This window comes from Cervus elaphus, chromosome 30 (genome assembly GCF_910594005.1).
Source record: "Cervus elaphus chromosome 30, mCerEla1.1, whole genome shotgun sequence".
NCBI lineage: Eukaryota > Metazoa > Chordata > Mammalia > Artiodactyla > Cervidae > Cervus > Cervus elaphus.
In genome coordinates, this window is record NC_057844.1 from 35,985,682 (window position 1) to 36,000,224 (window position 14,543).

Below are 14,543 nucleotides of genomic sequence, written 5' to 3' on the forward strand. Positions count from 1 at the left end.
CAATTCTTCAGCGCTCAGCTTTCTTCATAGTCCAACTCTCACAATACATGACCACTGGAAAAACCATAGCCTTGACTAGACAGACCTTTGTTGGCAAAGTAATGGCTCTGCTTTTTAATATGCTATCTAGGTTGGTCATAAATTTCCTTCCAAGGAGTAAGCATCTTTTAATTTCATGGCTGCAGTCACCATCTGCAGTGATTTTGGAGCCCAAAAAAATAAAGTCTGACACTGCATCCACTGTTTCCCCATCTATTTCTCATGAAGTGATGGGACCAGATGTCATGATTTTAGTTTTTGGAATGTTGCACTTTAAGCCAACTTTTTTACTCCCTTCTTTCACTTTCATCAAGAGACTTTTTAGTTCCTCTTCACTTTTTGCCATAAGGGTGGTGTTATCTGCATATCTGAGGTTATTGATATTTCTCCCAGCAATCTTGATTCCAGCTTGTGCTTCTTCCAGCCCAGCGTTTCTCATGATGTACTCTGCATATAAGTTAAACAAGCAGGGTAACAATATACAGCCTTGACATACTCCTTTTCCTATTTGGAACCAGTCTGTTGGTCCATGTCCAGTTCTAACTGTTGCTTCCTGACCTGCATATAGATTTCTGAAGAGGTGGGTCAGGTGGTCTGGTATTCCCATCTCTTTCAGAATTTTCCATAGTTTATTGTGATCCACACAGTCAAAGGCTTTGGCATAGTCAATAAAGCAGAAATAGATGTTTTTATGGAACTCTCTTGGTTTTTCTATGATCCAGCTGATGTCGGCAATTTGATCTCTGGTTCCTCTGCCTTTCCTAAAACTAGCTTGAACATCTGGAAGTTCACGGTTCACGTATTACTGAAGCCAGGCTTGGAGAGTTTTGAGCATTACTTTACTAGCGTGTGAGATAAGTGCAATTGTGTGGTAGTTTGAGCATTCTTTGGGATTGCCTTTCTTTGGGATTGGAATGAAAACTGACCTTTTCCAGTCCTGTGGCCACTGCTGAGTTTTCCAAATTTGCTGGCATACTAAAAGCAGCACCTTCACAGCATCATCTCTCAGGATTTGAAATAGCTCAACTGGAATTCCATCACCTCCACTAGCTTTGTTCGTAGTGATGCTTTCTAAGGACCACCTGACTTCACATTCCAGGATGTCTGGCTCTAGGTGAGTGATCACACCATTGTGATTATCTGGGTCATGAAGATTTTTTTTGTACAGTCCTTCTGTGTATTCTTGCCACCTCTTCTTAATATCATCTGCTTCTGTTAGGTCCATACCATTTCTGTCCTTTATTGAGCCCATCTTTGCATGAAATGTTCCCTTGGTGTCTCTAATTTTCTTGACGAGATCTCTAGTCTTTCTCATTCTGTTGTTTTCCTCTATTTCTTTGCACTGATCGCTGAGGAAGGCTTTCTTATCTCTCCTTGCTATTCTTTGGAACTCTGCATTCAAATGGGAATATCTTTCCTTTTCTCCTTTGCTTTTCGCTTCTCTTCTTTTCACAGCTATTTGTAAGGCCTCCTCAGACAACCATTTTGCCTTTTTGCATTTCTTTTCCATGGGGATGGTCTTGATCCCTATCTCCTGTACAATGTCACGAACCTCTGTCCATAGTTCATCAGGCACTCTATCAGATCTAGGCCCTTAAATCTATTTCTTACTTCCACTGTATAGTCATAAGGGATTTGATTTAGGTCATATCTGAATGGTCTAGTGGTTTTCCCTACTTTCTTCAGTTTAAGAATTTGGCAGTGAGGAGTTCATGATCTAAGCCACAGTCAGCTCCCGGTCTTGTTTTTGCTGACTGTATAGAGCTTCTCCATCTTTGGCTGCAAAGAATATAATCAATCTGATTTTGGTGTTGACCATCTGGTGATGTCCATGTGTAGAGTCTTCTCTTGTGTTGTTGGAAGAGGGTGTTTGCTATGACTAGTGTGTTCTCTTGGCAAAACTCTATTAGCCTTTGCCCTGCTTCATTCCATACTCCAAGGCCAAATTTGCCTGTTACTCCAGGTGTTTCTTGACTTCCTACTTTTGCATTCCAGTCCCCTATAATGAAAAGGATGTCTTTTTTGTTCTAAAAGGTCTTGTACGTCTTCATAGAACCGTTCAACTTCAGTTTCTTCAGCGTTACTGGTTGGGGCATAGGCTTGGATTACGGTGATATTGAATGGTTTGCCTTGGAAATGAACAGAGATCATTCTGTCATTTTTGAGATTGCATCCAAGTACTACATTTCGGACTCTTTTGTTGACTATGATGGCTACTCCATTCTTCTAAGGGATTCCTGCCCACAGTAGTAAATATAATGGTCATTAGCAGCAGTTATTTCTGAGTGGTGGAATTATGGACAATTTTGTTTTCCAACAATGGGTACATATATTTTTATACATGTAACTTTTATAACTGGGAGAAAGGGAAAGATTTAATGGTTTTCATAATTAACACTAACTTAGGAAAATGCCCATGTTTTAATACATATTTTTAAAAACTAGTCTCTATAGTCATATCCATGTATACAGATATTTGTATTAAATATATAGGGAGGGACACACCTATCTATATAAAAAGACAAGGAACACAGCAAAACATCAATGCTATGACCTGCTACAGTACAGGTCATCACCAGGTAACAGTATTTGTCGTTTTATTTTTTTCTCTAATCTTCTCTATTTTTCAAATTTTCTATGATAAATAATATCTCCTAGATTTTTATTTCATACAGAGTAAATGAATAGTTTCTATTTTCTCTTCTTGCTTTCTAGGTCTCAAATTCACAAACCATCATTCTTCTCCAGAGGGAAAAAATTCAAAAATGACTGAAAGTCACGTGAGAAACTCGAGAATAGAATGTAAGTTCCTAAATTAAAGTCCTCTGAATGCTAATATTTGATTCTCACATACTAGCAAGAAAATTAATGCTCACATCCTTCATCCTTAAATTGTTTCACACACTAATTCAAGGTAAATTTATAAAGCAGCTTCTTCTGGTTTTTCTCTTTTACAATTTGGAAACTGTAATTCTCACAATGTAGACAGATTTAAAATAATCAAATAATTGTCTTAATAACAATTTCATCCTATAATTACTATACCACTAAATATTAAGCAGATATAGGCTTGTTGACATAAATGAACATTCATAAAAGGAAAAAAGCAGGTTACAAAACAGTACACATAGTATGATACCATTTTCTCAAAAAACATATAGACATACGGTGTACATATATATATACACACATATATTTCTGCATAGGGAAACATTTAGCATTAAGCACTGTAACTTAGTTGATGTTTATCTCTGGGTGGTGACAGTTTCAATTATTTTAATTTTTTATTTTTATTCTCTAGTTTTTCTATAAAATACTTGTATAATTTAATTCAAAGAAGAAAAGTAACTCTACATGACATTTCAAATTTAGAGCAGTAAAAACCCGATTTTAGGCACCTCAAGGGATCTAAGTCTTTTAACATACATATTCAGGTAACTAGTGTAAAAGAATACAAGAATATAATTGATCCTAATTCTTTTCCATATCTCTATGCTTTTCCCTTCTGCTGCGATTATTACTATTGGTAGAAGTTAGTACAGTCTTCAGTAATGCACTTTTCTAGGCTTTTAATCAACTTAACTTAATCTAAAGCATAATATAGCAGAACTGTCAAATCCAAAATTTTAACAAACCAGCTGGTTAGCAAAGACCAAAGTAAAAACCAATAAAACAATTTTTTTTTTTTTTACCTCAGTATCATAGGTTGGATTGTAGTCATTATAGCCAGAATAAAGATCATCTTCATCTGTTTCTGGGGCCAGATGTACATTTTGCATCATTTGTACCTGTGAAAAGTCACTGTTGTAAATGTATTCTTGAAATAAATAATTCTTAATTGAAATAAAGCATAACTATTAACAACCTTTCTGGTCAAATTTATGTCTACATATGTTTATGGCTTAAACATTTTTCGTGTCAAATTCTTAAAACTAGGTATCAAAACAGACACACAAGTCAACGGAACAGGACAGAGAGGGCCCAATAAATATGAGCATTTAATATTGATTAATTTATGACAAGGGACCCAAAAATAAACAATGGAGAAAGGACAGTCTCTTCGACAAATGGTGTTTGGAAAACTGGACAGCCACATGCAAAAAAATATATCTGGGCCCCTACCTTATACCATATACAAAAATCAATGCAAAATGAGCATAAGACTTGAAACCATAAAACTTCTAAACATAGATGATAAGTGCCTTGACATCAATTTTGATGATATCTTTTCTGGAATTGACACCAAAAGAAATGACAACAAAACTAAAAATAGTAAGTGGGACTAAATCAAACTTAAAAGTTTCTGCACAGCAAATGAAATAATCAACAAAATGAAAAGGTTATTGGGAGAAATATTTGCAAATCATGTATCTGATAAGGGGTTAATATCCATAATATATAAAGAACTCATGTAACTCAACAACAACAACAAAAACTCACTTAAAAAATGGGCAACCCAATCAAAAAATGGGCCAAAGATCTAAACAGACATTTCTCCAAAGAAGACATACAGATGGCTAACAAATACATGGAAAGATGCTCAACATCACTCATTATCAGAGAAATGCAAATCAAAACCACAATGAGGTACCGTTACACACCAGTCAGGATGGCTGCTACCCAAAAGTCTACAAGCAATAAATGCTGGAGAGGGTGTGGAGAAAAGGGAACCCTCTTACACTGTTAGTGAGAATGCAAACTAGTACAGCCACTAGGGAGAACAGTGTGGAGATTCCTTAAAAAACTGGAAATAGAACTGCCATATGACCCAGCAATCCCACTCCTGGGCATACACACCGAGGAAACCAGATCCGAAAGAGACACGTGTACCCCAATGTTCATCGCAGCACTGTTTATAACAGCCAGGACATGGAAGCAACATAGATGCCCATCAGCAGACAAATGGATAAGAAAGCTGTGGTACATATACACAATGGAATATTACTCAGCCATTAAAAAGAATACATTTGAATCAATTCTAATGAGATGGATAAAACTGGAGCCCATTATACAGAGTAAAGTAAGCCAGAAAGATAAACACCAATACAGTATGCTAATGCATATATACAGAATTTAGAAAGATGGTAATGATAACCCTATATGCAAGACAGAAAAAGAGACACAGATGTATAGAACAGACTTCTGGACTCTATGGGAGAAGGCGAGGGTAGGATGATCTAAGAGAACAGCATTGAAACATGTATACTATTAACTGTGAAACAGATCGCCAGTCCAGGTTGGATGCATGAAACAAGTGCTCGGGGCTGGTGCACTGGGATAACCCAGAGGGATGGGATGGGGAGGAGAGGGAGGTGGGAGGGGGGGTTCAGGATGGGGAACACATGTAAATCCATGGCTGATTCATGTCAGTGTATGGCAAAAAACACTACAGCATTGTAATTAGCCTCCAACTAATAAAAATAAATGGAAAAAAAAAATGGGCAGAGGGGACTTCCCTGGTAATCCAGTGGTTAAGAATTCGCCTGTCAATGCAGGGGACAAGGGTTTGATCCCTAGTCTGGGAAGATCTCACATGCCATGGAGCCTGTGCTATAAAGCCTTTGAACCACAACTACTGAGCCCATGTGCCACAACTACTGAAGCTGGTGAGCTCAGAGCCTGTGCTCCACAACAAAGAAGCTACAATAAGAAGCCCATGCAACACAACGAAGAGCAGCCCCTGGGGCTCACAGCTAGAGAAAGCCCTCACACAGTAACAAAGACCCAGGACAACCAAAAATAAATACAATATTTAAAAAAATGAGCAGAGGACCTAAATATACATTTTTCCAAATCAGACAATACAGATAGTTATGAAAAGATGAAAAGATGCTCAACCTCACTAATCATCAGGGAAATAAAATAAAAAATACAAGGAGATAGCACCTCACACTGGTTAGAATGGTTATTGTAAAAAACAATAGAAGCATTGATGAGGATGTGAAGAAAAGGAAACCATTGTGCACTGTTGGTAGGACTATAAGCTGATGAAGCCACTACGGAGAACAGTATGGAGGTTCCTAAAAAATTAAAAATACAGTTACTGAACAATCTAGCAATTCCACTTCTGGGTATTTATCTGAAACAAATGAAAACAGTAACTCAAAAAAGTATCTGCACCACTATGTTTGCTGTATCATTACTAACAAGTAAGATATGGAAACAACCTAAGTGTCTATCGATGGATGACTGGATAAAGAAAATGTGATACACACACAAACACAGGTGCACACACACAATGGACTACTATTCAGCCCCCAAAAGGAAATGTTGCCATTATGATTATGGATGGATCTATATGGCGTTGTTGTTTAGTCACTAACTAGTATCCTATTATTTTGCAACCCCATGGACTGGAGCCCGCTGGGCTCCTCTGTCCATGGGATTTCCCAGGCAAGAATACTGGGGTGGGTTACCATTTCCTTCTCCAGGGCATCTTCCCGACCTAGGGATCAAAACTGCATCTCCTGCATTGGCAGGCAGATTCTTTACGACTGCACCACCTGGGAAGCCGAGAAGGCACTATGCTGAGCAAAATTAAGCCAGATAGAGAAAGACAAAAACTGCATGATCTCACTTATCTGTAGAATCTAAAAACAAAACCAAGGGAATTCCCTGGCATTTCAGTGGTTAGGACTTGGTGCTGTCACTGCAGAGGGCCTGGATTCAATCCCTGGTGGATGAAACTAAGATCCCACTAGCCCCATAGTTGAGTTGAGTTGAGTTGCTCAGTCGTGTCTGACTCTTTACGACCCCATGGACTGCAGCACACCAAGCCTCCCTGTCCATCACCAACTCCTTGAGTTTACTCAAATTCATGCCCATTGAGTTGGTGATGCCACCAGCCATATCATCCTCCATCATCCCCTTCTCCTCCTGATTTCAATCTTTCCCAGCATCAGGGTCTTTGCCAATGAGTCAGTTCTTCACATCAGGTGGCCAAAGTATTGGAGTTTCAGCTTCAGCATCAGTCCTTCCAATGAATATTCAGGACTGATTTCCTTTAGGATGGACTGGTTGGATCTCCTTGCAGTCCAAGGGACTCTCAAGAGTCTTCTCCAACACCACAGCTCAAAAGCATCAGTTCTTTGGCACTCAACTTTCTTTATAGTCCAACTTTCACATCCATACATGACTACTGGAAAAACCATAGCTTTGACTAGACAGACCTTTGTTGGCAAAGTAATTTCTCTGCTTTTTAATATGCTGTCTAGGTTGGTCATAACTTTTCTTCCAAGGAGCAAGCATCTTTTAATTTCATGACTGCAGTCACCACCTGCAGTGATTTTGGAGCCCCCCAAATAAAGTCTGTCACTGTTTCCATTGTTTCCCCATTTACTTGCCATGAGGTGATGGGACCAGATGCCATGATCTTAGTTTTCTGAATGCTGAGTTTTAAGCCAGCTTTATCATTCTCCTCTTTCACTTTCATCAAGAGGCTTTTTAGTTCCTCTTCACTTTCTGCCATAAGAGTGGTGTCATCTGCATATCTGAGGTAATGGATATTTCTCCCGGCAATCTTGATTCCAGCTTGTGCTTCAGCCAGTCCAGCATTTCTCATGATGTACTCTGCATATAAGTTAAATAAGCAGGATGACAATATACAGACTTGATGTACTCCTTTCCTGATTTGGAACCAGTCTGTTGCTCCATGTCCAATTTGAGCTGTTGCTTCTTGACCTGCATACAGATTTCTCAGGGGCCAGGTCAGGTGGTCTGGAATTCCCATCTCTTGAAGAATTTTCCACAGTTTGTTGTGATCCACATAGTCAAAGGCTTTTGCATAGTCAATAAAGCAGAAATAGATGTTTTTCTGTAATTCTCTTGGTTTTTTGATGATCCAGCTGATGTTGGAAATTTGATCTCTGGTTCCTCTGCCTTTTCTAAATCCAGTTTGTACATCTGGAAGTTCATGGTTCGCCTATTACTGAAGCCTGGCTTGGAGAATGTTGAGCATTACTTTGCTAGTGTGTGAGATGAGTGCAACTGTGCGGTAGTCTGAACACTCTAGAATTCGCCTGCAATGCAGGAGACCCCGGTTCAATTCCTGGGTTGGGCGGATCCCCTGGAGAAGGGATAGGCTACCCACCCCAGTATTCTTGGGCTTCCCTTGTGGCTCAGCTGTACAAGAGTCCACCTGTAAAGTGGGAGACCTTGTGGCTCAGCTGTACAAGAATCCACCTGTAAAGTGGGAGACCTGGGTTCAATCCCTGGGTTAGGAAGATCCCCTGGAGAAGGAAAAGGCTACCCACTCCAGTATTCTGGCCTGGAGAATTCCATGGACTAAGCCCATGGGGTCGCAAAGAGTCAGACAGGACTGACAGACTTTCACTTTCACTTTGAACATTCTTTGGCATTGCCTTTCTTTGGGATTGGAATGAAAACTGACCTTTTCCAGTCCTGTGGCCACTGCTGAGTTTTCCAAATTTGCTGGCATATTGAGTGCAGCACTTTCACAGCATCATCTTTTAGGATTTGAAATAGCTCAACTGGAATTCCATCACCTCCACTAGCTTTGTTCGTAGTGATGCTTCCTAAGACCAACTTGACTTCGCATTCCAGGATGAACTAAGATCCCACAAGCCCCATAGTGGAGGCCCAAAACAAACAAAAAAAAACTACTGCAGTATAAACAATAAACATGCTTTAGTTCTTTAGTGCATTCTTTAGTTGTGCATTCTTTAGCTTGTGCATTCTTTAGTTCTGTGCATTTTTTTTTTTAATTTTTCAACTGAAGGATAATTGCTTTATAGAATTATCTGTACAAGCTTTAGTGTAGACGTGTATTTTCAATTCTACTGAGTGTGTCTATATGTGTGTGTGTGTATATATATGTACACACACACACAGAGGAATGGAATTGCTGGGTCATGTGGCAACATTATGTTTAACTTTTTGTCTATTCAGATGCTTTGCCCATTTTTAAAAATTGGTTTTTTGATCTGATTCATGTTGAGGTTTGACAGAAAATGACAAAATTCTGTAAAGCAATTATCCTTAAATTAAAAAAAAAAAGAATTCCTTGGGAGTACCCTGGCAGTCCAGCGGTTAGGACCCTGCACATTCACTGCCATGGGGCTTCACTCCCTGGTCCCACAAACCAAGTCTTGTGGCACGCAAAAAAAAAAAAAAAAAGAAGAAAAAAAAGAATCCCTGTATATTATTGATATTAGACCTTGTCAGAGAAACAATTAGCAAATATTTTCTCCCATTCTGTGCACTGTCTTTCCACCTTCTTGTCATTTGAAGCACAAAACTTTTTAATTTCAATGATGGGCTTCCCAGGTGGCACAGTGATACGCTAAGAATCAACCTGCCAACGCAGAAGATGCAGGTTTGATCCCTGGGTCGGGAAGATCCCCAGGATGAGGAAATGGCAACCCACTCCATCTTCTTGCCTGGAAAATCCCATGGACAGAGCCTGGCGGGCTACAGTCTATGGGTCGCAAAGAGAGGGACAGTACCGAGCGCGCACGTGCACACACATAATTCTTTGGTTGGTTGTGCTTTAGGTGTTAGAGCTAAAAAACCACTGCCTAATCCAAGTTCAAGAAGACTTACACTTGTTTTCTTCTAAAGGTTTCATGGCTTTAGCTCCTAGCTTTAGGGAATTTTTCTTTTTTTTTTTAAGCTAAAAGGCGGGGCATGTGGGTCTCAGTTCCCCCATGCCCCCTACATTTGGTGGACAGAGTCTTAACCACTGGGCCACCAGAGAAGTCCTAGATTTAGGTCTTTTTAGTTAACTTTGCATTACTTTTTGGAGATGAAAATTCACAAGAGCAAATGTCAATCATATACAAATGTTCATTCCAAAATACCTCCGGAAAGTATTAAGTCAATGATAGAAGATATATAAAAAATTTTAACTTACAAGCTTTAGGTCAGGTAATGTGAAACCAGGCGTTCGCAAAGGTTAGCATTTGCGAGAAACCCACGGACTTCTTAAAATAAGATTGCCATTCCCTGCCTTCACCAGTATCTTATTCACTGGTGGGAGTCATCACCCTCATTCCTTGGAGAGTGAAGTTCTAACAAGTTTCTAATCAGGTGTTGCTGATGCTGATATGGTCCACGGACCACACGTTGAGGACCACTGTGCACAAGGAGAACCTCCTGATTACAAGCTCCACTTAAGTCAATTTAGTTGACATGTCTGTCAGCAAAACTAGCTGCTTTACAACTGGAGATCCTTTCTTCTGGACTAACCAGATCAAACAAGTTCATCTATGAGAAACTCGGCCTAAACCGACACGGTGGGAACAAACGCAGAGAATGTGGGTGGGGAAAGGTGAGGCGCCCAGGTGAGGCGGTCGAGCTCCACCAAGGCCCGGTGCAAAGGCAGCTCTCGGACGGCGCCTCCCGGACTCAGCACGGGAAGTCCCCCCGGGGTCCCCTTCCCGACCCGCGGCCTCCTGCACCCCAGGGTCGGCACCAGACAACCCGCTGCCTAGAGGCGGGGGCCGACTTCAGCCCGGGGACGCCCACCTCTGTGAGGGAAGCCCGAACTCGCGCCTCCCTCACCCGCCAAGCCTTCCCGGGGATTTCGGTGCTTCCCGTCACGAACTCGCGGCGAGGGGTTTAGGGCCGCGCGGGAGGGAAGGGCAGAGCCCCCTACCGCGTCCCACCCCCACGGCCCTCTCAGAGGGCGCCTGGCACCCGCGCCGCCCCGGGGCCCTCCCCTACCTCGCCGCGAGTGGAGGAGGGCGACCGCGAGCGCGGCGGGGCGGGTGCGGCCTTGGCTGGACTCTTCAGAGAGCGGCGCGTCCGCGGGGTTGCCACGCGCGAAACCAAGGAAGCCGCTCCCACAGTGCTCCGCGAGAGGGCGGGACCGAGCCTTTAGAGAGAAATAGGCCTGGAGGGCGGGGCGGGGCCTGAGGGGCGGGGCGGGGCCGGTCGCGTGGAAGCGGGCAGGAGGAGGGGCCGCACAGAGGTGGTCCTAGCGAGGCGGCGGGGACGGTGGAATCGGGCACGGGGTACCGGAAGGCAAGGAAGCCACAGTCCTCTAGATCCTAATGAACTCAGCTGGAGGGCCGGTCACCGGCGGGTGGTGCTAGTTGCTGTGAATAGCTCCGGTGGCTGCGGCACTAGCCTGTGAGCCCTGGGAGAGCGTCAAGGCCGCGCTGGCTGTCTGGACCCACCCCCAACCCCACCCCTCGGTTCCCCTTGCGTCCAGCTGGAGCCCGGGAGGCTCTCGGGGCCTCCCGCACGTCGTGGTCCTGTCTTGTGTATTCCTGCCCTGGACACCTCGGGGGTGGCCTGAGTCGGCCCAAGGCCATCACCTCAGTGTGATGCTCAGCAAGAGAATGAGGAGTGGATTTCCTAACTGGTTCACATCATTAAAGTTTCTCCTACATTTTAAAATAAATCGCAAGGAGGCGTCTAAAGACACCAGTAATTAGTGATTTTTAAACTTTAAGTTTTAAAGTTTGAATTGTGCTGGAGAAGACTCTTGAGAGTCCCTTGGACTGCAAGGAGATCAAACAGTCAATCCTAAAGGAAATCAACCCTGAATAATCGTTGGAAGGACTGATGCTGAAGCTGAAGCTCCAATACTTTAGCCACCTGATGGGAAGAGCCAACTCATTGGAAAAGACCCTGATGCTGGGAAAGATTGAGGGCAAAAGGAGAAGCAGGCAGTGGAGGATGAGATGGTTGGATGGCATCACCGTCTCAATAAATGAGTTTGAGCTAGCTCCAGGAGATGGTGGAGGACAGAGGAGCCTGGTGTGCTGCAGTCAATGGGGTCACAAAGAGTCAGACACAACTGACCGACTGAGCAACAACAGACTTTAAGTACATGTAGGGAGACAGTTCTCCACGAATGTCTTGTTTCTGTTCTGGACCATTGTGATGGTTAATGTAATTTTCAGCTGGACCATGGTACCCAGTTTTTTGTCAAACACCAGTCAAGTTGTTGCTGTGAAGGTGTATTTTAGGTGTGCTGGCAGTTAGGTCAGTAGACTGAGTAAAGCAGATTATCCTCCATAATGTGGGTGGGCCTCATCCAATCAGTTGAAAGGCCTACTGACATCTGCAGGGAATGTGGGAGTCCTGCTTCCAGTCGCCTTCAGACTCAGCCACAACATCAGCTCTACTCTGGGCCTCCAGCTGCTCCCATAACCTCAGAGTGGATGCCTTAACGTCATTTCTCTCCTACTCGGTCTCTATGGAGGCTATATTTTGAAAGGATTTTGTACAGGAAGGGCTTCCCAGGTAGGCAGAGTGATAAAGGACCCGCCTGCAATGCAGGGAGATGCAGGTTTGTTCCCTGAGTTGGGACAATCCCCTGGAGAGGTAAATGGCAACCCATCCCAGTATTCTTGCCTGGGGAATCCTATGGACAGAGGAGCCCATGAGGTCGCGACGAGTCGGATACGACTGAGCACCCACACATGCATGCACTGGAAGACTGAGATCATGGCCTCCCTCCAGTGCAAAAGGCAGGTTGTACTCTCTGGCACAGTAGAGACCATGTCTGCCTCCAGGGCAAACGCTGAGCCCTGTGCTGGCCTGTAGTTCATCACAAGACCGAGGTTTCCTCCGTTTAGGGTCCTTTAGCAGTGACACAAACTCACTGCCTGTGCAGCAGCACTGGCCTACCCCCTTGGGACTCGGGAGGCGAGTGGGCCGAGGGGGCATGAAGTCCAGGCTCTCGCTGGCAGTGAACAGTAAGGTCCTGTCCCTGAGCTGGTGCTTTCTGCTGCAGTCACGCGCCCGCTTAGCTCATCAGCTAGGAGGCGCTCTTAAGAGTATCCATGCCTGGCTCAAGCCGCTGCTCATGGCATGTTTGGTGAATTAATTGCTGAACACTGCAGAGCCCTCAAGTCTCTGTGTTTCCATTTTCATTGTGTCTTTAGATCTCCCGGCTGTAAATTTCCAGCTCCCTCAGTTGTCTTTGTTTTGTTTTAAATCAGAAACAAATTCAAGTTCTTTTCAACTTGGTCACCCTTTAAGCAGGATACCATTACTTGCCAGGGTGTACAGGATCCTCTTTTGTTTCAAATGTTGTAATGAAGCTACTACTTAGTAATAGTAGTAGTAGTAGTGAAAGTCACTCACTCGTGTCCAACTCTTGAGACCCCATGGACTGTAGCCCACAAGGTTCCTCTGTCCACGGGGTTCTCCAGGCAAGAATACTGGAGTGGGTTGCCATTTCCTTCTCCAGGGGATCTTCCCGATCCAGGAATCGAACCCATGTCTCCTGCATTGCAGGCAGATTCTTTACCAACTGAACTAGGAGGGAAGCCCTACTACTTATTAAGCACATGCCTACGTCACCAGACAACATACTAAGGTCACATAACTTGTGTTACTAAAATATAAACTCCAGAGAGAACAGATTCTCGTGTCTGTCCCCTCCCACCTGGAGGCCAGGTAGCCATCTCGTGCTGCCCAGTTTCCTTACCCCTGACTCTTCCCACTGCCTCCTCACTCCCATCTTCTCTCGCTGTCACTCCATCTGTTCTCCACAGTGTAAGCCTACGTGATCATCCTGCAGTGAAAATCTGATCACATCCCTCTCTGCTCAGAACCTTCTGGAGCCCTCTGTCCCTCCTGGCCTTGACCTATGAACAAAGTCTAAGGCCCTTCAGGGGTCAGGACTCAGGATTCTTTGTTGTGGCCAAGAAAAATCAATTGTTGCTAACTGAAGCAGAAAAGGAATTTTTTGGAAAGGTATCAGGTGACTCGGAATTGTCAGAGAAGCTAAGGAGCAAGGTTTGGAAAAACAACAGCAGATCAGGCAGTAAGGCCCAGCCAAAACCATCCCCCAGAAGTGAGTGGCTAAAGCCGTGACCTGCCCTCACCATCTGCTCAGGACCTATGTGGGATTTTCGAGTGTCAAGCTAGGAAAATCCCAGGAAAAGCAGGACAAGTTGGCCACCCCACTTAGTCTGCTGCTGTGGGTTCCTGCTGACTCAGTACCGTGAGAGCTGCCTTCTTGTGGGTGGACGCGTGGTCACACAGCTGTGCTCTGGGCTCTGGCGTGTCCTGCTTTCCCACTGGGCCCTGGTTTCGTCCCAGCCCCTGTGGACCATTTCTAATCATCCTGTCCTTTATCTGCCTCCCCACTTAGACAAAGATGAGAACACAAGTTGGCTGTTTTTAAGTCAAATGCTAGGAATTCCTCGGTGGTCCAGTGGTTAAGACTCTGCACTCACAATTGAGGAGGCACAGGTTTGGAGGCACAGGTTTGATTCCTGGTTAGGGAACTAAGATCCCACAGGCTGCACTGTGTGCCCAAAATATAAATAAGTAAATAAAATGAGGACACCAGTCAGATTGGATTAAGTCCTGTGCTCAGGGCCTCCTTTTAGGCCTATCTTAATCCCTCCTTAAAGGCCCTGTCTCCAAATACTGTCCCATTCTGGGATCCTGGGGGTGGAGCTTCCACATTTGAATTTGGGGGACAGGATTTGGTCCATAACACCTGGTGTATGTGAGGCCCTGTGGATCTGCCAGTATCAGAGCTCATAACAGTTTTTTTTTTTTTTTTTAAGATTCAC

The 14,543-nt window shown here is 43.7% G+C and overlaps 1 protein-coding gene across 2 annotated transcripts in view; it reads right to left on the reverse strand.

The window, feature by feature from the left end:
* The window catches only part of IFT88 (intraflagellar transport 88), a 63,179-nt gene extending 52,330 nt beyond the window's left edge, over positions 1 to 10,849 (reverse strand). The window contains exons 1-2 of one of the 2 annotated variants that reach the window (XM_043891719.1): positions 10,723 to 10,849; positions 3,732 to 3,827 (exon numbers count right to left, since the gene is read on the reverse strand). In XM_043891719.1, the coding sequence (XP_043747654.1) occupies positions 3,732 to 3,821 (90 nt within the window). In that variant the 5' untranslated portion in view covers positions 3,822 to 3,827; positions 10,723 to 10,849. The remainder of the gene's footprint in view (positions 1 to 3,731; positions 3,828 to 10,722) is intronic. The other variant, XM_043891718.1, reaches the window with a different exon arrangement.
* Positions 10,850 to 14,543: the final 3,694 nt, after the last annotated feature.